General features: G+C 43.1%; 1 protein-coding gene across 5 annotated transcripts in view; it reads right to left on the reverse strand.

Moving 5' to 3' along the window:
- Window positions 1–21,008, reverse strand: part of PLEKHA3 (pleckstrin homology domain containing A3) — a 34,662-nt gene that overhangs the window by 11,981 nt on the left and 1,673 nt on the right. For 4 of the 5 annotated variants that reach the window (XR_016442033.1, XR_016442032.1, XM_090045363.1 and 1 more), the window contains exons 2-6: window positions 10,621–10,737; window positions 7,909–8,064; window positions 3,268–3,404; window positions 1,453–1,617; window positions 658–701 (exon numbers count right to left, since the gene is read on the reverse strand). Coding sequence is in view for 3 of the 5 variants with exons in the window: in XM_090045363.1 (XP_089901489.1) it covers window positions 658–701; window positions 1,453–1,617; window positions 3,268–3,404; window positions 7,909–8,064; window positions 10,621–10,737 (619 nt within the window). In the remaining 2 variants the exon portion in view is untranslated. The remainder of the gene's footprint in view (window positions 1–657; window positions 702–1,452; window positions 1,618–3,267; window positions 3,405–7,908; window positions 8,065–10,620; window positions 10,738–21,008) is intronic. The other variant, XM_090045364.1, reaches the window with a different exon arrangement.

Consider the following 21,008-nt stretch of genomic DNA (forward strand, 5'->3'; position numbering starts at 1 on the left):
CCTCTTGCAGGCTGGAACTCTGACAGCCTGCAAGGTAAAAGCTGCAGCTTCCCAGATTTTTCTCCTTTAAAGTAAAATCCTTTTTTAAAGTTTGTTGATCCATTTTTAAAGTTTGTTCGTGACTCTTTCCAATATTCTTGCAACCCACTTTTTGGGTCACAACCCACAGGTTGAGAAACGCTGCTCTAGATCAGCAACCTACAGCCTGAAGAGTGATTTTTGTATTCCGCCCAAGAAGCTGGGAATTTCATGGTATTTCAGCAGCTTGACACTGTCCATGTGGTGGTCACAGGATGGCAGAGAGAAGCAACAGTTGTTAGGCAATGGGATGAAGCAGCAGGGCTGGACAGCCTGCCTCAGACCAAATTGGTCTATTTCTACTTGCTGCTCCGGGAACATTGCTGACCCCTGGTCTACATAACAATGTCATTATACGTCATAACACTTGTTTAATCAACTTAGAGAGGTTATACGATAGCATCACTTTAAAAAATAATCATTTCAAAATTTGTTATTTAGGAATTTGCCATGAAGCATATATCCTCTACACATTGACTGTAAAGCATATTTCAAATGCTGTAGGGACAAATGGACTGACCTAATAAGAAACTTATTTCACATTCTGAAAGCACATTTAATGGCAATTTGCATTCTTACCTGTCTGAACTGCAAGTACCAGGGTGGCTAATGGAACGTTTCATCTAAAAGGTGAAAGAAATAAGCTGTAAACTATTTCTCAGAAATATGCTTATACACATTCACTTAAACTTTGGAGGTGAGAGTGAAGGGTTGAATGATGTTATTTTAATTTAAAAATTAACTATCATCAGTTCACCAATCTTAGGTATTTGAAATAGTAAAAAACACTCTGCACCGATCACAGTCCACCCCGATTAAAAAGAATTAGTTTACTACTCAAAAATATTATCTGGAGTCTATATAGTCCATTCTGTTTTGCCTCAGAAAATATGCAAATATCTATTAGTTCTTTGCTAGACTCCACTGGAAACTCAAAACATTCTTAAAGGGTGCCAGTTTAGAGTCAAAATTATACTCTAGGATTAATCCAAAACCAAAATTCTGCCACTTAGGTAGAATGTGCAAGATATGTGAATTACTCCAAGTAAAGAGAGTTTGGTCTCTAAACAATGCTCTCTCCTGACAGGAGGTAAAGTGAGCATTAAAAGGTCCAAAGCTTTAGGATACTAGTGGTATATGTTCCAGAATAATTAACGCAAAGCATCAACACTACAGGCAAAGTATTAAGCACTGATCCAGTAGTTACATGTGATTAGCAATGCCATGTTCCATATCATACTTAATCAGTACATGCTTTATAATTAGAACTATCAGTTTTAGTGGCCTAGTAGCCGTTTAGAATAAAGGAATAAACCCAATAAAAATATGCTTTAAACATTTACTAAATTATAAAAAAAAAAAAAATGTATATACCATTTGAACAGGTGAAGGTGACACAGGAGAAACTAAAGGATCAGGATGAGGCAGTTGAAACATCTCTGGCTTAAACTTAGAATTTGCTATCTTCACACATTCTTCAAGTGTTGTAATAAACGTATTACATGTAGCACTGAGTAAGGAAGAAGCTTCGTTCATGTTCTGAAAACCAAATAAAAAAGGGACAAGCATCAGCAAAAATGTTAAAGAAAAAAAAGACAAATACCAAAAACATTACTTTAGAACCAAATTGTAGTTTGAATGCTGTAGCTGTGAAAGTCCAGAAAATGAACAAGGCAAGAGTTTGTATTGTAATAGATCTTTTACTGAACAAAACTATAAAGTTGTAAGAAGTTTTACAAATTCTCTCCCAACTGTGCAATTGGTCCAATTAAAGACATCACAAAAGGGCAAGCATTTTCTTTCAGTTTTACAAATTACTTTACCCAGAGCTCTCTCCAACGTGCAAATTGGTTTACAATACTTTTCACTGGAAACGTTAAGTCAACCCAATTGAAAACTGAAATCTTAAGCAGGTCGTATTTGTTTCTAGGTAAATAAATACAACACGGCCAGCATTTTCTTTCAGAGGTTTAGCATCATGTAGCAAAAACACTGCAGTGTTGTTCATGCTTCCCAAAGTGAAAGCAATGATCTGCCAAAAGGGTACGACACCTAGAGCTCCTTCCACAGTGATAGTTTATATTTAAAGATAAATAAGTAAATTAAAGCAAAGCTGCACAAGACCCATTGCCTCTCCTAGCAGAGGGACTCTTTAGATAAAATTTGCTTTTTCTGTAAGCAGGCACAACACTATAAAACTGAATTTGGTTCTTTAAGTAGGATATCCCCCGCTCCCCTCAATGTGCTGGTAAAGGAGCAATAGAACCTAATGCGTGATCTACACAATCATGCCTCCTGCCATGCCACACAGTCCTTATCTCTGGTGCAGGGGAAGCTTGGGATCACAATCCAAGGCTTCCCACACAAGCCCACACACCTCAGGAGGCCCACAGCAGGGGCAGAGTTCTTCCCACTGCTGCGAGCCGCACAGCTGCAGGGCACCCAGTGGGAGCAATGCTGAGGAACACTGCTGCAGCTGCGAGCCCTACAGCTCAGGAGACCCACAGCAGTTGGGACATTCTTCCTGCTGCAAGCCCTGCAACCAAGGAGTCTCACAGGAGGAGCAGCATACTGCCTGCTGCAAGCCCCACAGCTGACAATGCTTGTGGGCTGTGGCTGAGAGCCCGTCAATTGACGGGGTTGCCAGCTACAGACCTGGCCACACATTCTATCAATGCAATGATTAGAACAAACTCATGATATTTTTTGTGAAATAAATTTGTAGCTTAGTGCTTGTTTTATCACCCCATTAACTGGTTGAATGTGTAGTTGGGTTACAATTTAAAGAATGATTAACTGGTTAGTCAAGCTTTAAGTGTAACATGTAGAAGGGGCCTTATAAAAGCAAACAGATTTCTCAGGTTTTTTCTGTTTTGTTTGTTTTTAAGTGGATGACTTAAAAAACAGAACACCTCCCCAAACCCCACCCCCCGCCATATGTGCTTGTTAATGTACATGCTAATTAAATCAATCTGTATTTTACATACATAGCATCTGTTAATGGTGTGCTATATTGCAATGTACCTAAACTTAATATATTGGCATCTGAGTATAAACAATATTTAAAACATTTAGGAAGCGGACCTCCCCACCACAATATTAATGTGCTTATAAAGTACACAGTGTTAACAAGAATCTAAGACAAGTTAAATAATCTAATGCCTCAGGATCATTTTAGAAATGTGATACCTCAATGCTCGGAGAGGAGCAAGTCTCATCCTGATGCACAAATTCTTGTATTGTATGAACTTGCCGCATTAAGAGATCACAGTAGATGCGAAGTTCAGACATTTTGGTTTTAAGAGATTCATTGGTTTCACTAATTTCTACAAAAAAAAAAAAAAAAAATCAATATATTGACTACAGTATAAAACCAAATCTGAACATTATTAGATTTCCCCCCTTCCCCAAAAAAGCAAAGCAGAGATTCCTTTTGAGGTTCCTAAATAAAAGTAAAAAATAGTTTTACAAGTAAAATCCGGACAAGAGGTGAAAAGCTTTCTTAATTACAATGCAACACAGGGGAACAAGGAAGACAAAGGCTGTAGCTTTACATAGCAAAGGGTTCTGCTTTCATACATCCACAAGTGCCTGAAGAGTGTGGTTGCCAGTTCAGAGAATCTAGTATCTGATAAAAGGACAACATATTTTAACCCATCAGATTGGCTGCACAGCATTCAACACCTATGACAAGTATACAGAGACACAAGTAGAGACTGGAAAAAAAGTTCTGGACAATGAAAGGTAACCAAATATTTTCACAGCAGCATGAGACAGTTTTCAGCGTCGCAGTTTTTGAGACAGTTCTAACTAGTTCTCACAAACAAAAATTTTCTAACGGAAGCAACAGAAATAACATCCGTTTTCTTCCATCATGAAATCTGCATGTTTTTCATATACATTTCCTATGCTGCCCACCTTAATAATAATAATAATGCTTGGAAATAGCATTAATACATGCTGCAATAGTTCCACATGTCTGGATCCAATTTAAGGGCATAATTCTCATCCTCTCGTAGCCTTTCTGCAGTTCTGAACTACATCATAACATTCTCACTAAAACTACATTTGTTTTAATACTGATAGCAGCTCTAGTTTAGACAAGTCCCCAGCAGCTTCTAGCATTTTTCTCACCATACCAGTTAAACCTGCAGCTCAGAATAAAACAAAGGAATAAAAATACATGAGGATGGGTCCTTGTCTAGGTTCCCATCAGTGCCAACAATGGCTCAGCTAAATCAGGGTAAGTAGTTGGAAATATTTTTTTCTAAAAATGTCATTGCACAGACAGCAATACCTAAAGGAGTAGAGACATTACAAACAGAGCTGTTCTCAGTCTGTGTCCATCACTTATAAGAGTGGAAAACAGTGAAACGAGCTGAAACTATTGTAATTTCCTTGCACTTTTGCAGCCTGTATTATCAGACATCCTCCACTGGTGAGTATGGGTAAATGGACCACTGCAGTGCAAATCTGGCTGCTCACTCACGCTATATTAAATGGGTCAGTACAGTATATACACACAGAATATTTCAACAGAAAGGACAGAAGCATGTGATTTATCCCTAACTTCAAGACATCTAGACAGTATTCCTAATGTGGAAGATCCCCCTTGACACAAGGGAATTGGAAATTTGGAATACCACTACTACAATGCTTACAAGAAAGTGCTATTGATGAATATTAGCCCTGTGCGAATAGGCAGCTATTTGATTCGGCTTCAGATGCCAGGGATCTGATCCAAGCTCCAGATAGGTTTCCCGGTTCAAGTCAGCCGAAGCGACTCCGAAGCTTCAGAGCCGCTTCAAAGATCTGGCCATAGAGTATAATGAGGAATCAATGAAATATCTATAACTTTGTTGGTTTTTGTCTGATTTGGATGAAACTTACAGGGGTGGTAGCCACTGCTGAGGGCATGAAGCCTCCCAAATTTCAAGAAGTTAAGTGCAGGTGTTGGGGGGGGAACTGCACCCCAAATTCTTGAAAGCAAAACCCGTGTCACGTGTATGCGCTACACCACAGGGGGGTGAAAACTGCAGGGGGTTAGCTACTGATGAGGCCACAAAGCCTGCCAAGTTTCAAGGAGATAGGTGCAGAGGTTTGGGGGGAACTGCACCTCAAGCTTCTGACAGGCAAACCTCGTGACAGATGACCCTGTGTGTGTTAATGCGCAGTGGGCTGAAAATTGCAGAGATGGTGGCCCCTGGTGAGGCAACAAAGCCTGCCAGCTGTCAAGGAGATATGTGCAGGGCCTTCTGGGTTCTGGGGCCCTGCACCTCTAGCTGCTGACAGGCAAAACTCATGACATGGGTGCTTGTGCGACTGACTGTCTCTGTCTTGGGGCAGTTGATTGTCTGTATTGATTATTTCCTCCTTCATTTGCGGTTTTGTAGGTGTTAATCCTTGCTAATTAACTTATCATCTAGTAGCTTCTAGTACATGGGTGGGCAAAATGCGGCCCGCAGGCCAGTCGTGGCCCACCAGACCAGTCTATCTGGCCCGCAGGGCCCCTAAAAAATTTATAAAATTAATATTTATCTGCCCCTGGCTTTCTGTCATGTGGCCCTCAAAGGCTTGCCAAAACTCAGTAAGTGGCCCTCCATCCAAAATAATTGCCCACTCCTGTATTAGTAGCTAGCTATGGTGTATTGAGCTGGTCCCCGAATGAATTATGATTGATTGGTAACACAGTAGCTTAGCAGCCAGGCCTGCAGTAGTTCCCCACCCCATGCCCCAAGACAGGCACAGTTGCACAAGTACCCATGTCATGAGTTCTGCCTGTCAGCATCTAGAGGTGCAGGGCCCCAGAACCCCTGTACCTATCTCCTTGACAGCTGGCAGGCTTCCTGGCCTCAACAGGAGCCACTCCTTCTGCAGTTTTCAGCCCACTGTGCCTTAACACACACAGGGTCATCTATGTCATGACTTTTGCCTGTCCACAGCTTGAGGTGTAGTTCCCCCCAAACACCTGCACCTATCTTCTTGAAACTTGGCAGGCTTCATGGCCTCCCTGCAAGTTTCATCCAAATCAGACAAAAAACAACAAACTTATAGGTATTTCACTGATTCCCCATTATAACCTATGGCCAGATCTCAGAAGCGGCTTCGAAGCAGTTCGGAAGCTCTGAACCACTTCGGAAAGCCTGAAGAAGCCAGCACTTTGATCCGGACATGCTGCTTCGGCATCCGAAGCATCTGAATTTTTTCCGGATCCAAAGCCTCGCACAGACCTAATGAATATAACAACTTGGCTTTTCAAAGCATATTGGAGTTAGACATAATCCCACTGACCTCACTTTAAAACCCTTGCCAATCTCTCTGTGTGAAACTTTTGATCAGTCGGGTAACTGAAGACAGATATGCAGACTTAGCTGGTACAAACTGAAATACTTCTGAAGTCAATGGATTTATATAGATTTATACAGGCTGTGGATACAATCTGTAGCATTTTAAAGAGCAACATTGCCTGCTCCTGCTATAGCAGAATCCTAGAAAAGTCTGACCTGTGGGCTGGATCCAGCCAGCAATGGACTCCATATTCCAGCAGCCCCTGCCCACATGGCTGGGGCCAGTCTCCATGGAGACCCCAGCCACAGCTGCCTGTGATAGCATCAGGCTGGGGTTGCCATGAAGACTGGCCCCAGCCACACTGGGCAGGAGGCACTCCAGAGCCACTGGAATCTTGTGGTGGAGGCAGCCTGGTCCAAGGCCAGGGCAGAGCCTGCAGCCTGCATGCCCTGGGCAGGGGTGTGCAGATAGCGGATCGTGGCTCTGCCACAGCTTGGGACCATGCTGTCACCACTGCAAGGAGTCAGGGCAGAGCCACAATCTGCAGCCTGCAGGCAGGGACACGCAGGCAGCAGATAGCAGCTCTGACCTGGCCCCAAGCCAAGCTGCCCCCGCACAAGATCCCAGCAACTCCAGAGCAGCCCACTGCCCTGCCACACACCCTGCCAGTGCAGCTGGGTCCAGTCTCCATGGCAACCCCAGCCTTGCTGAAGTCACAGAGCAGCTGAAGCAGGGGTCTCCATGGGGATCGGCCCCAGCCACACAGGCAGGGACTGCTGGGAAACGCAGTCCAGCTGCCAAACAGATCTGCCATTTTGCCCACACCTGTACTATAGCCAATGGGGTGTAAATCTGAACATAGCACAAAACTCAAACCAGAGAGGAATTAGGTAACCACCAGTAATAAAACATGCAAGTAGGAAAGCAAATGCTCATGGCCATTATGCATGAGCAGCACAAAAATGATGTGTCCTGGCTAGTGCCACTATTTCATGTTCTACTAATATCTCCATACTCACATCTCTTTTTGCCTTACCACTGAATCACCTTCCATTGGAAACTGACAGAGTACTGAAGAGACCAGTAAAATACAGTAATTCAGAGAACAATCACAATTGTGACACATTTAACTCACCCTCTCTCATGTTTGTAGGACTATATTCAATAACATTCAATAAAATATAGTGCTGTTTCAAAACGATGTGCGTTGTTTAGTTCAAATGAATTCAGGCACATATAAAGGAAACAAATGTACAAAACACTGCAATACAGTAACAATATTCTTTTCTTAATGCAAGTGATATCTGTCCAGTTGCTTTCCTGTTCCTTTTAAGAAATTCCAGCTTAAAATACAAAACAGGAAGTTTCTATATACACATATCAGTGGTTGTATTGGTAACTTAGATTTATCAATATGTAAAATAAATTAGATTTATAATATACTTAAAAAGAAGGCTGAATTAGGCTGGGACAGATTAAGAACCATTTTTGCTGAGCACAAGCATTTTATTAGATTTCACATACTTCACAGGGTATAAATACCTTTATCTTTTTTTGTTCTGGTATCTGTCAAACAGGCTTTAGAACTCCCAAGTGCTACCAGCCATCTTTGTCTTTCAGCTGCATTAACTGCTTTCATATAAAAATGCTGTTCCCCTGGAATTATTAGCTCCATTCTTGTGTTGTCTGTTGGATGAACTTATTATAAAAGGAGGAAAAAAAACAATTTTGCTAAGAATAACTAGAAATCAAGGATACACTTTATCAAACATAGACTGTATTACTTCAAGCCATTAAAATCAAATTATACATTATAAATTACGTTGTACTGGACCTAATTAAAACTGAAACTATTAAAACATTTTTAATACCATGTGACTTTGAAGCTCAGGAACATCAAATCTTGCTCTTTTTGTCGAACCCTCCCCCTTGCCCCACTGCCACTGAGTGGCGAAGAGGCAAAAACCACAGCATTAATTGCCTCTCAGCCACTCAGAGGGTGTGTAGCAAAAAGCAAGATTAAAGGCAAGATTAAAGGCACTGGTGCACCATGAACTTCCACCACAATTTAGGTAGGTCCCCAAGTATAAGAGTATTGCTCAGGCATGCAGGGATGAAAACAAGACGGCTAAAGCACAATTGGGTTGCAGCTAGCAAGGGACATGAAGGGTATCATAGTACTTACAGTCAGAAGGGACCTAAACGGATCATCAGGTCCAGCCCACTGCCCCAGGCAGAAACATGTGCCGGGATCATACCACCCCAGCCAAATATCTGTCCAGCCTCCTCTTGAAGACCCCCAAGGTAGGAGAGAGTACCATCTCACTTGGGAACCCATTTCAAGCCTGGTAGACCTAACAGTAAAGTAAGAGCTTCTACAAGTATGTCAGCAACAGGAGGAATATCAGGGAAAGTGTGAGTCACTTACTGAATGAAGGAGGCAACTAGTGACAGATGTGGAAAAGGCTGAAGTACGCAATGCTTTTTTTGCCTTAATCTTCACAGTTAAGGTCAGCTCCCAGACTACTGCACCTTGTATGACAGTTTGGGGAGGTGGTGAGTATCCAGCAGTGGCAAAAGAATGGGCTAGAGACTATTCAGAATAACTGGACACAAGTCCATGGAGCCAGACACGATGCACCCAAGAGAGCTGAGGGAGTTGGCTGATGTGATTGTAGAGCTGCTGGCCATTATCTCTGAAAACTCATGATGATCAAGGGAGGTTCCAAACTAGTAGAGAAGGACAAATACAGTGCTCCCCTTTAGAAGAGGGAAAGTGGGGGATCCAGGGAACTACAAACTGGTCAGCCTCGTCTCAGTCCCTGGAAAAATCATGGAGCAGGTCCTCAAGGAATCCATTTCTAAGCCCTTAGAAGAGAAGGTGATTAGGAACAGTCAGCATGCACTCACTATGGGCAAGTCAGGACTGGCTACCTGGACCCTAACTTTAGCAAGGCTTTTGATATGGTCTCCTAGAACATTCATGCAAGCAAGCTAAGGACGTATGGATTGGATGAACAGACTAAACTGGATAAAAAACTGGCTGGATTTTCAGGCTCAAAGGGTAGTAATCAATGGCTCAATATCTAGTTAGCAGCCAGTGTCAAGTAGAGTGCCCCCAGGGTCACCCCGGGGGCCCATTTTGTTCAATATCTTCATGAACCACCTGGAAAATGGGATGGAGTACACCCTCAGCAAGGTGTGCAGATGACACCATGCTGAGGGAAGTAGTAGATACATTGGACGATAGGGTTATGATTCAGAGAGACCTAGACAATTGGATGACTGGACCAAAAGAAATCTCATGAGGTTCAATAAGGACAACTGCAAAGTTCTGCATTTAGGACGGAGAGATCCCAAACACTGGGACAGGCTAGGAACTGACTGGCTAAGTAGCAGCTCTGCAGGAAACAATGCAAGACATATTCAGTTTACTGTCCACTGTAAGTTAACAGTGTGCCCTTGTTGCCAAAACTAACAGTACACTGGGCTGCATTAGTAGAAGTGCTGCCATCAGATTAAGGGAAGCGCTTATTCCCCCCTATTCGGTACTGGTAAAGCCACAGCTGGAGTACTCTGAGTCCAGCTTTAGACCCCTCCCCCCCACAGGAAGGATGTGGACAAAAAATTGGAGAGTCCAGTTGAGGTCAATGAAAATGGTTACAGGGCTGGGGCATATGATGCATAAGAGGCTGAGGAACTGGGATTATTTAATCTGGAGAACAGAAGACTGAAGGGAGATCTAATAGCAGCCATCAACTACCTGAAGGGTGGTTTCAAAGAAGATGAAGCCAGACTGTTCTCAGCAGTAGCAGATATCGGAACAAGGAGCAACGGTCTCAAGTTGCAGCAGGGGAAGTTTAGGTTATGTATTAGGAGAAACTCTCTCAATAGAAGTGTAGTAAAACAATGGACAGGGCTATCCAGAGAGATTGCAGAATCTCCATCCCTGGAGGTTTTTAAGCACCAGCTAGACAAAGCCTTGGCTGGGATCTAGTTGAGGAGGGTCCTGCTTTGAGGAAGAGGGGTGAGGAGGGGGCTGAACTAAACTAAACTCCTGAGGTCCCCTCCAACCTTAACATTCAATCTGCTATTGAATCATTGACTGTAACAACCACATCTGACAAAAAGTCATTTTCCTGTTTCATTTTTGTGGGCATCACAGGAATCAATGAAATAGAATGATATTAGGTCATCCTGTCCATCCATGTGACAATAATTATTTCCTCCAGTAGAAATCTATTCAAATCTTACCTTTAATTTCACATACTGCCATCTTTATGCTTCCTTTGCTGCCTTTGCAAACATCATCTTGTGAATCATAGTATGACAAAATCCCATTGTCCAAAACAAACCAGCGAGGCTGCCAACCTAGGAAAATCAAAAACACAAAAGAAAAAGTGTTTGTATAATCACAAATAAGGTTCAATTAAGAAGTAATGGTATTTACCCATTACAACTGTTAACAGAAAAAATTACAAAGATGCATGTATTGTGCTATTCCTGTGATGCTCACAAGTAGTAAAAAACCCAAAACAAAAAAAAAACTTTTAGAAACCAGAAGTGCTTCATAAATATTATCAATAGATTTCACCCTTACTCTTTTTGCTGCATACAATTAGCAATGATATTTCAACTTTTACAATCCATTCTTTCGAACAGTGAATTTTATTTTAGCAGCCAATGTATTTTGAAGGCTTATATGTTATTTCTCTCTCAAAAACCATCATATTTCAAGTATGTTCTTCAGTGGGCCTCACCAAGATCATGATCAACTGATCTAATGAACTGCTGGCTAGTCTCCTCCACCAACAGAACAATACAATACTATTTTGAACTTGACAATTAAGAAAACCAATTACATAATTCTCTCTCACCCACAACTACCCATCCCACTTCTCAGCAATGATTTAATACCACAACAACATACTGGGGACTTCAAATAGGCCCTAATAAAGAAAACTTGTACTGAGAAGTATTCTTTTGTCAGTAGGGCCTGCACCAGTCACCATATTCAAAGTTTTCACTGATATAGCTACACCAAACTTTTAGGCTAGGGACAGCTATTACACATAAACTGGTTTAAGTGATCAGAAACCGGTTTAAACCTGTAACAGAACAGACATTCAGTGCACCTAAACCAGTTTGAAAATGGCTGAAACTGGTTTGAGATAAATCTGGTTGAATGTAGTATCAGACTTAGTTGATTTGGCAAAAAATGGTTTATGCAATGTCTGTCCCAGACCCCTTGCTGGTTTAAGATAAACCAGACACCTCCAGCTTCCCAGCATGCTCTCTGGGCTGGGCTCTCTGCTCCACAGCAGGACTGGCTCCTCCCCTCTGCTCGCTGGCTACAGCTCTGGCAGAGACTGCAGGCACAGCAGGGTCTTCCTGGCTCCCCCCTGCCCTACTTCCCCCCCACCCCACAACTGCTCAAGCAGGAATGCCCCCACCCATGTCCCACAGCACAGACCCCAAGCCACACAGACCCTAGACATATGGTATGCTAGCTAATACCAAGAGGTGTCTGTATATCTATCCAATTTCACTGGGACAGGCAGACAGAACAGTGACCACTTAGGGCTTTTTGATCAATAGGTCAGCTGGTAAGCTGTTCGAGTTTGAACTAATGGAGAGAGACTACTGTTTTGCTGATGGGGTGATGAACACTGTTATCAGCCCCCGGCCCGCTTACTTCCTGTCAGTTTGCTGCATACAGTATAAAGAAGCAGGGAGGGAGATTGAAAAGCTCCGTATCACCAGCAGATGCATGCACTACACACCCCCTTGCCTCAGAGTGCTAGCAGAGGGCTGGCAACACTCCCGCCTCTTGAGCAGCCTGGAATGGTGCAGGCAGATTCCCTAATTGGAGGTCCTGTCAGGGCCTGGCCACATCCCCCCACCCCAGCTCAGTGCTGTGCAAGGGAAGTTAGGGCTGCTCTAGCACCCCCTGGCTTCTAGCTTGAGCCACTGTAGGCATATGCCTGAATTTCCTTAGTCCAGAGAGAATGTCTGTCCAGTTACAAACCAGTTCAGCCTAGCCAGGTTAGACTAACCTGCAAAGACTGAATCAATTCAGGCTTCTGAATGTCTGTCCCTAGCCTTAAAGTTTAGACCATACTTCCATCTTCAATACTTCTACAAAACAGCAAGCATAAGATTACTAAATAACAAAAGTTAAACTACTATTATCTAATAGGAGTACATGGAAGCACAGTGATTTTTTTCCAAGCTGTTCTTTCAGGCTTGGGAAAAAAAACACTCTTCTCCCACCTCCTCCCCCGCCCAGAACAGCAGCAGAAGTGCAGAGCTCAGCTGGGCAGGGTGTGGGGGAGGGGAGGGACCCCACACACTGCCCCCATGGCATGCAGCCCCCACTGCCTGGCAACAGCAGCAAGGGGGCAAGTCAAAGTGCTCATGCCTGGCGCAAGCGTAGCTCCAGTCAGCACTGCATGGGGAGAGGAAGCAGAGCTTGCCTTATCCCCGCGACTGCTCCCTGAGCCTGAACCTGCAGCTCCAGCCCTTGCAGCAAGGAAAGCTCTGCGCTGGAGCCCTGCTTTCCCTCTGTGAGTGCGGAGCTGCAGGCACATGGCGCAGAGCCACAACAGAGGCAGCCAGAGCCGCACTGGAGGCAATGAGCATAGTCCTACTCAGCCTGCCCAGCCACTTCTATCCCAGGGCTCTGTGCTGCATGCCTACAGCTCCATACTCGCAGAGGAGAAGCCCTGAGCTGAAGTCCACACAGAAGAGGGGGTCCCTCCACTCTCAGCAGAGTGTGGGGACCTGCATGACAGGGAGAGGGGGAAGCAGCTGGCTCCAGTGCAGGGCTTCCCGCACTATAAGTACTGGAGCTGCAGGCTCAGGGAGCAAAGACAAGGGAATAAGGCAGGCTCTGCTCTCTCCCCTGTGCAGCACTGGCTGGAGCTGTGCTTGCACCGGGCACGAGTGCCCTGACTTCCCCACCTGCTGCTGCTGCCAGGCAGCAGGGGCTGCATGCCATGGGGGGAGTACATGAGGGTCCTTACACCCTCACCCTTCCTCCCTCACACACCCACAACCAGCCCTGCTGAGCTCTGCGCTTCCGCTGCTCCTTCAGGGGGAGGAGCAGGAGAAGGAAAAAGAGTTCCCCCCAGCATGGAACAGAGCCTCCCCTTTCCCCGCCCCCCGCTCTGGGACCAGGCAGCATCACATGGAGCCCCCCACTCAGGTCTGTTTGGGGGAGGAGGAAGAGTCCCCATCTAGCACCTCACAGAGTCTCCTTCCCCACCCCAGGAGGAAGGGGAAAGAGTCCCCCCCAGCACAGAACAGAGCCCCCCTCCCTGCCCACTTTGCCTTAACGGGGCCATACTGGATGGTGTCTCTGCTAGGGCAAGTCCCTGCTCTGGCTAGAGCGCAGAGGGGTGGGATCAGCCCTGCAGCTGGAGCAGAGAACCCCGCCCAGCCCAGAGAGCATCCTGGGATGCTGCGGGGTCTGGTTTATCTTAAACCAGGAAGGGGTCTAAGACAGACATTGCATAAACCAGTTTGAGCCAAATCAGTTAAGTCTGATCCTACATTCAACCAGATTTATCTCAAAGCGGTTTTGGCCATTTTGAAACTGGTTTATGTATCCTGAACATCTGTTCTGTTACAGGTTTCAACCAGTTTCTGATCACTTAAACAGGTCTGTGTGTAATGTCTATCTCTAGCCTCATAGACCGATTCATAAGTTCACAAGAGATACCCTACTCCAGAGGTTCTCAAACTCTGTAGACTCGAAGTATACCTCAGAAATTAGCAGGCCTTGGTTTTCACTGATTGTTTGACTAAAGAAAAACAACAGAGCAATTTCTCTCTTGCAAAGAAGAAGTGAGAAAGACCAGAACAGGGCAGAATATTTTTAACACTATGGATTCCTTTTTTAAATCTTTGGGTTTCTCTCATGAATCAATTTGCATACCTAACAATAAATGGCACTTGGTGGCATCCTTGAAAAGACCTCAAGGCACCATAGGGAGCTGCAGCACCTTGGTTGAGAATTACAGCCCTAGTCATTAATGCTAATGAGCACAAATCAACCAAATGTCAAAACAGTAGATATTTTGCAAAACAATAAAAGAAACTTTTCCAAGACCATCAGTTCTTTAGCACTTGGAGGACTTGTCTATAGGCATAAATGACACATTCCATCTCAGAGCTGGGATGATCTTGCAACCTTCTAAATAGCCCCTTTCTGGTTTAAATACAAATCAAAATGGTAATAACTGTAACCATGAACCTCCCAGTCCAGTAAAAGGATACAACTGCAATGCTGTTCCAGAACAGTAAACTGAAGTAATCCAATAAATATGGCTTTGAGTGCAAAAGGCTGAATCATGTACTGGACTTTGTCAATAATTAGGTAGGGGTCTGATCCTGGTTCCATTAAAATCATTAGGAATTTTATAATAGAATCATTAACCAGAGCCAGGGTCTATTGAAGAATGTCACACCTCCTAGGTAAGTAAAAAAATGCATAAACAAAATTTATCACACACTGGCAGGCATATCTGCACTTTGAAATAAAAAGATCTCAGCTCAGAAATAAAAGCAGAATTAAAAATTAAAAAGAAGTTATGAATATTGACAGGAGGTTACCCATGCTAGTGGCAACTGATTTAGAACTGGAGATGAACATCATTATGTGTATTAAAAATATATAGAAACTAGCGGAAGTACCCATTCTTTGCCCAGGTTATTATTTTTCCTTGCTCTGTTCCACTGTTTCTTCATGACTTGTGCTTGCAAGTCTTAGATGAATTTCTGTGAGACATTCCACCTTTTCAACATTAGTTTCTGCAGCAATTACGGCAACATCTCGTACGTGATTGGCAGCAAGGCACTCCACTATTTCCTCATTATTTCTGCAGCTCTTGAGGCAGCATTTCTTATACAAGTAGCAGCAAGATGGTCTGCTTTTTCTTCTTTAATTTTGGTCGGTCTTAAAGCAGCATTCTTTGTGCGATTATTCACAAGATGTAGTGCCTTCTCTTCATAACTTTCTTGCAATCTTATATTTCACATCCTTTTCACAGCAGCTGAAGTGCCACTAAGAGTTGAAGTCCTTTTCCTTGGCATTGATAAACAGTGCGGGGGAGAAAGGGAAGAAAAGAAACCCTGAACCAATGGCCAGAGGGCTATGGCTGCCAAATGGTGGAAGCAGCTTTGTTTGGAGAAGTTAGGCAAGGATAAATAATGACAGTTGAACTGAAACGCATCCAAAATGTACCAGTTTACTATCTGAGAAGCAATATAATCCCAGTCACTGGAAGCCTCAAAAGTGTCAAGTGAAAAATAACCCGCCTATAAGTTTCCTCAGGTGGCATTCAGTGATTTTGGAAAGTTTAGAATAGATAGGACCAGCCACTCTTGAGTTATAAGTGAACATACATACAGAAATACACTTCATTATGTACACATACATTCCAATATAATTGCATGCAAACAGAACATGGGAGTTAAGAGAAGGAAATGCGAATGATTTTAGTAAAGCGTTAGACAGAATCTAACATGCTGCCATGACCAATTGGTGCCTCCTGATTTGGGGGTGGGGGGGCACATGCAGCAGCCATTCAGTGACTGGGGAAGGGGAGCGAGGGGTGTCCCTTGCGGCAGATTGTGCTAACCCAGAAATGGCAGTGGCGCACTGCTGGCTGCAGAGGGACCACAGGGATTGCTTCTCCAGATGCCCCCACTCCCCAGCTGGCACTCTTAGGCGGGGCACCAGCATTCTCTCCTGGCCCCCTGCCTGGGAATGCTGGCTGTTAGGGGGTACACATGCACCATCTACACATCACACATGCACCCCGCCACGCTGCTTTGAAAACCACAAAACAGCCTAATCAACTGAAGAGGAAGAAAGTGTCTAATGAGACTGAGTGGGGGCAGTGATGTCTAGTTTTACTAAGCATTTTCATTAAAGATGACAACTTGGGTAAAAACATGTTAATGGAATGAATAGGATCTTGTGAACTTGGAGGTATATCACACTGCAGCAAGAATACTTAAATATGAGAGATTACAGGTGAGAAATAAAGGACAGGAAATAACTAAATGAAATTCAGCTAGAAAATGTAAATAAATATGCTGAAGAAAATTATCTCCAACACAGGTGTTTCATAGGCAGGAGAAACATGGCAAGTGGCAATGTTGAGAGAGCTATTTAAGGAAAATAAAAGACTATGGTTACAAAATCTCACTATTGTGTATAGCTAAGCAGAGCTGATGCTTATGCCTGTACCATACATTTTATAATCCAATAAAGAGGAAACGAAGTAATGCTAATGCTAAAACAGGGCTAATATTATCACAGCATCTGACAAAGTAAGCTGCTGCTTACAAAAGCTTTTACCTCTCTAAATTAAGTCTGCAAGAGGCCACTCTGGCTTGCCTTCAGAAATAAAATAGTCTGGCTTCACAAAAATATCAGATGCACAGCTTTTGGTGGCATATTTTTTTGTTTCGGATTAGATGATGGTTTGCAGTAGTGTGACAAGGTCATACCTGGAACACTGCAGTTTACAAAAATGGTCTTGGAGCTGATGGGACTGATTTGAGCAAACAATAAAAGAGCTAAGTAGGCATACAACTGAATTTAAGGTGGCCTTTCTGCTGGCAATTTCTATCCCCTTTCCATAAAGCAGCATACAAAAGGAAGAGTGAACTGAATCCATGATCTCATTACTTTCAAACCATTTCCCACCTGCAATTTAAAGCGTTCACAGAAGAGGAAAGGAAGACACCAGAACTACTCAAGTTCATATTACATAATAGTATTTAATTATTGGCAATGTTTTATCAGTGCCCTTTCTTTTTCTCCCCATGCAAGACTGTTAAAAAAAGAAACTAAGTAATTATCTATGTTGAGCCAGTTTTTTTTTTAATTTAGTTAAAACCAATAATCATGGTTATCTGAATACGTCGCAATCATCCATTTTAAGTTTACCTGTCACTTAAATTGTACAGTGAAAGAAGGGTATTTCTATTTTAATCCCATAACGTTATTTTTTTAAAACACCTACTGGTTCTAAAATCTTACTGGAATTCTCTCTAAAGTACCATATGTCCAAAGTGAATGAATCAATGCTACAGAACTGTGCATTAACAGAAAAGGAACAATTAAAAGATTATTCTGGCAATCATTAAAGAACATGCAATGTAAAGATGCAGTCAACTTTTAAGATAGAAAAAAACCCCTCCCTTCCATCTAAATAGTTTTTACTTATTAGAGATATCAAACCAATATATTGTTGCATTGGATTGGCACTGATAAAAGGAAAATTAACATTATTGGCCATTGTAACCAATAACGTTGTCCAACAATTAATTATGCTGGGGCCCCCCAGACACCTGGGTTCCCTCCAGCAAGCCAGGTGACCCCAGATACACCCCCATCCACTTACCAGCAGGCAGGCTGAGCCTGGAGCGGAGCAGCTGTCGCAGGTCCCTAGCACTGGTGTGGTACAGGCTGGGGCCAAGTCAGGCACTGTTAAAGGTGCTGAATGCAGCAAAGGTAACTGGGGCAGGGAGAGTGGGCGGAGCTACCCAGCCCAGCCCAGCCCAGCCCAGCATGACTCAACCTACAGTGCCTGGGGATCTGTGCCCCAGGGACCAGGGCAGCCGCTCCCACCCACCTCCCACCCCACTGTGTGCAGCAGGGTTCTTCCCCCAGTGGGGAGCCTCTAGCAGTGCAGGGAGGGTGGTGCTTTAATTAGAGCACCTCCAAGAACTAAGTGCCCAGAGACCACCAGGCCCTAGGCAGCCTCAGCCTGCCTCTTCCCTAGGCCAGGCCTGGACTCAGCCAGGCCAGGGATTTGAGGGGGCCACACCAAAATTTGCCTTAGTCCCCCCCACCCCCCAACCTTCCACCCAGTGCTGCCACCACCACTGCCCACCTGCCCCATGCAATTGAGCCTGCACCACTCCCGCCTGCTCTGAGCCCAGTCCAGCCCTGGCCCAGGCCCCACACCAGGAAGGCTGGCACTGCCCTTGCTGGGAGCTCTGCGTCTTCGCGGGTTCACCTGCATGGGGCTGGCAGATGGTGACTGCACTGAGAGTGGTGGGTAAGGCAAATTTTGGCGTGGCTATAACCCTGCCCCCAATCCTTCCTCCTAGAACCACCCCCGCTCGAGCCTGAAGGGCAGGGGCGGTAAGTGGCACAGGGCACTCTTGCATGTTCTCCAGCTGGGAGTGGGGGCAGGGGAGGGATGGTGCTGTCACAGCCACTCTAATTAAAGTGTCACTGTGTTTCACGTATTAGCATCCCCATGCTTAGAAATGGCAGTGGGGGCACCTGAACTAAAGCTCATTCAACAAGCTCTATTACTAAATATTAGTTATCAGATCAGTATCGGCCAATATGGCTAGTTAATAATCAGCTATTGGTATCGGCCAAGAAATTCTATATTGCTGCACCCCTACTACTACTACTGTTGAAAGAAAAAACAAGGCCCAGATTCTGAAAATATTTAGAGGTTTAATTTTACAATTGGAAATAGCCCCACTGGCTTTAGTGAGACTACCTCCCTGCATAGTTAAACATACCTGAAGAATCTGGCACTGGAGTTGGTGTTTGAAATATTAAAATACATATAGATTCAGTTCCTTTAATCTGCACATTTGACAGCTTTTTGTACACTCTTTTATTAACCAGACACAGAAGGTCAAGAAAGTTCAAAGATCTGTCCCAAAATCACAAGGGAGAGGTATGACTAGCATCAAATGAACAAGTACCAGCCCAAATGACCAGATACTCATGTACGACTGGGTTGCCTTTGGTTCAAGTATGAAGAGGGGCCCTGAACTCATGCCTATGGATGTACAGTGACATGTTCTAATTGCTTCATCACTGCACCATTCTCTAGTTATACTTAGAAGGGAAACAGTGAATAAGTGTTAATCTTTCACACAGCAAAAACGGAAAATAGAAACTTAAAAATGTAATTCTACAGCCCTAAATTGAAATGGTGTCCTATAGAGCAAATGTAGTACCTGCAATTGCCTTTAAAAAGTTAAAATCTATTTTGAAAGGGTTTTTGTTTTGTTTTTTAAGTTTGATGGTATCTATTAAAAAACAAGTTTTTTAAGTTTGATGGTATCTATTAAAAAACAAGTTTTTTAAGTTTGATGGTATCTCAAAAACGCTTCCTGCAGGAAAGCTCAAGTGTGCCTATAATAATAATATTATAATTATTATATTGGTAAAGAGCCTTGTAACATGATTTTTTTTTAAGTGGTAATAGAAAATGACTACTATTTTGTCTATTAATTAAAATTAGAAGTTTTCTCTATCTAACTAATTTAAAGACAGACATTTCCTCTATTTCATCATAAAGAAGCAGAATAAGGATGACAACTATTTAACACTTCATAATGATATAACTTTTCTCTCACCACAGAATATAAACATATTAGATTTGCCCTGCTATATGCCAGTGAAACCCCTATACTTGTGAAGGATGTTAATCCACGCTAGAGGAATAGAAACACCATGAACCAAAATATAACTACAAAGCCTCTTCAGTGGTAGAGTATTTATTTATATGATCTGAGGTCAAGCTCCAGCTTAGAGCACCACTACTGGGTTAGCAGTTCTAAGAGTGCAAAAGCAGCTGCTCTGAGGGTGCTGAATAAGTCATGCCTAGCATATCTTTAAAAATTAAAAGGGAGTGAAAACTTTTTGGTTTACAGTAGGAGGCAAATTTACACTACAGTTGACACCAATGAATTGAGGGAGTCTGGGGTGTTGTAAAGAAAAAGGTCAGACAACTCTGACAGCCTCAAACATTTGACAAAACTATATGCTGAATTTTGTTGTTTTTTTTTTAAATATCTTATCATGTTCTTTTACCATGGACAAAGGCGAAATGTGGAGGATACGGGCACTTTACAATTTCTGATATTTTAAGTTCTATAACTCCTCACACAAAACTGAATTCAGGGAATCAAAACAGCTCAAAAAAAGAACAGACTAAAAGAGGGCAAAAGAAAGCCATTGTCACTGCAGTTAAACAGCAGGCCTGATTAAGCATTTGTGCAATCCAACACTGATAGGCTTCAAGGGGAAAATTAGTCCTGTTGCACTGGCAAAATGGAAACCTTTCCAACAGCGAAGGGATATGCTGTCCATTACTGGCTCTGGGGTAGTTCTGTAAAAAACAAACAAACTAAAAAAACCCAGAAAAAGCAAAACCAAAGTTAAATATAACAGATTTACTGATGGCAAATGCATACATCTATTCCATTTCTTTCTCTGGCTCTTATAGAAACAAGTTTTTAATGTCAATATATTTTATCAAATAATTCATTGCTAGTTAAAATTGTTAGTAAAAACTTGTAAGTACCTCCCAGAACTACATAAGTATTTCATTTGCTGTACGGCTTAGCACTTTATTTTACTAATTTTATTCCACTTGCTCAATTGACATAGTCTCATAGGCATATGAACTGTGGCCAAAGTCAACTCTTTTTTGGAGGGGGAGGGGTTTAGAGAGGAACATCTACCTCTCCGAAAGCCCAAACTAGCACAATGTAAATTAGCTTAACTTCACAAAATATAACATGGCTGCATGCAATAAATTGTTTGTAACACCTCGTTCTTGTGAAAGGAAGGATGGTCTAGTCCC

Source organism: Crocodylus siamensis, chromosome 4 (genome assembly GCF_052110815.1).
Source record: "Crocodylus siamensis isolate JL-2025a chromosome 4, ASM5211081v1, whole genome shotgun sequence".
In the NCBI taxonomy this organism is placed as follows: domain Eukaryota; kingdom Metazoa; phylum Chordata; order Crocodylia; family Crocodylidae; genus Crocodylus; species Crocodylus siamensis.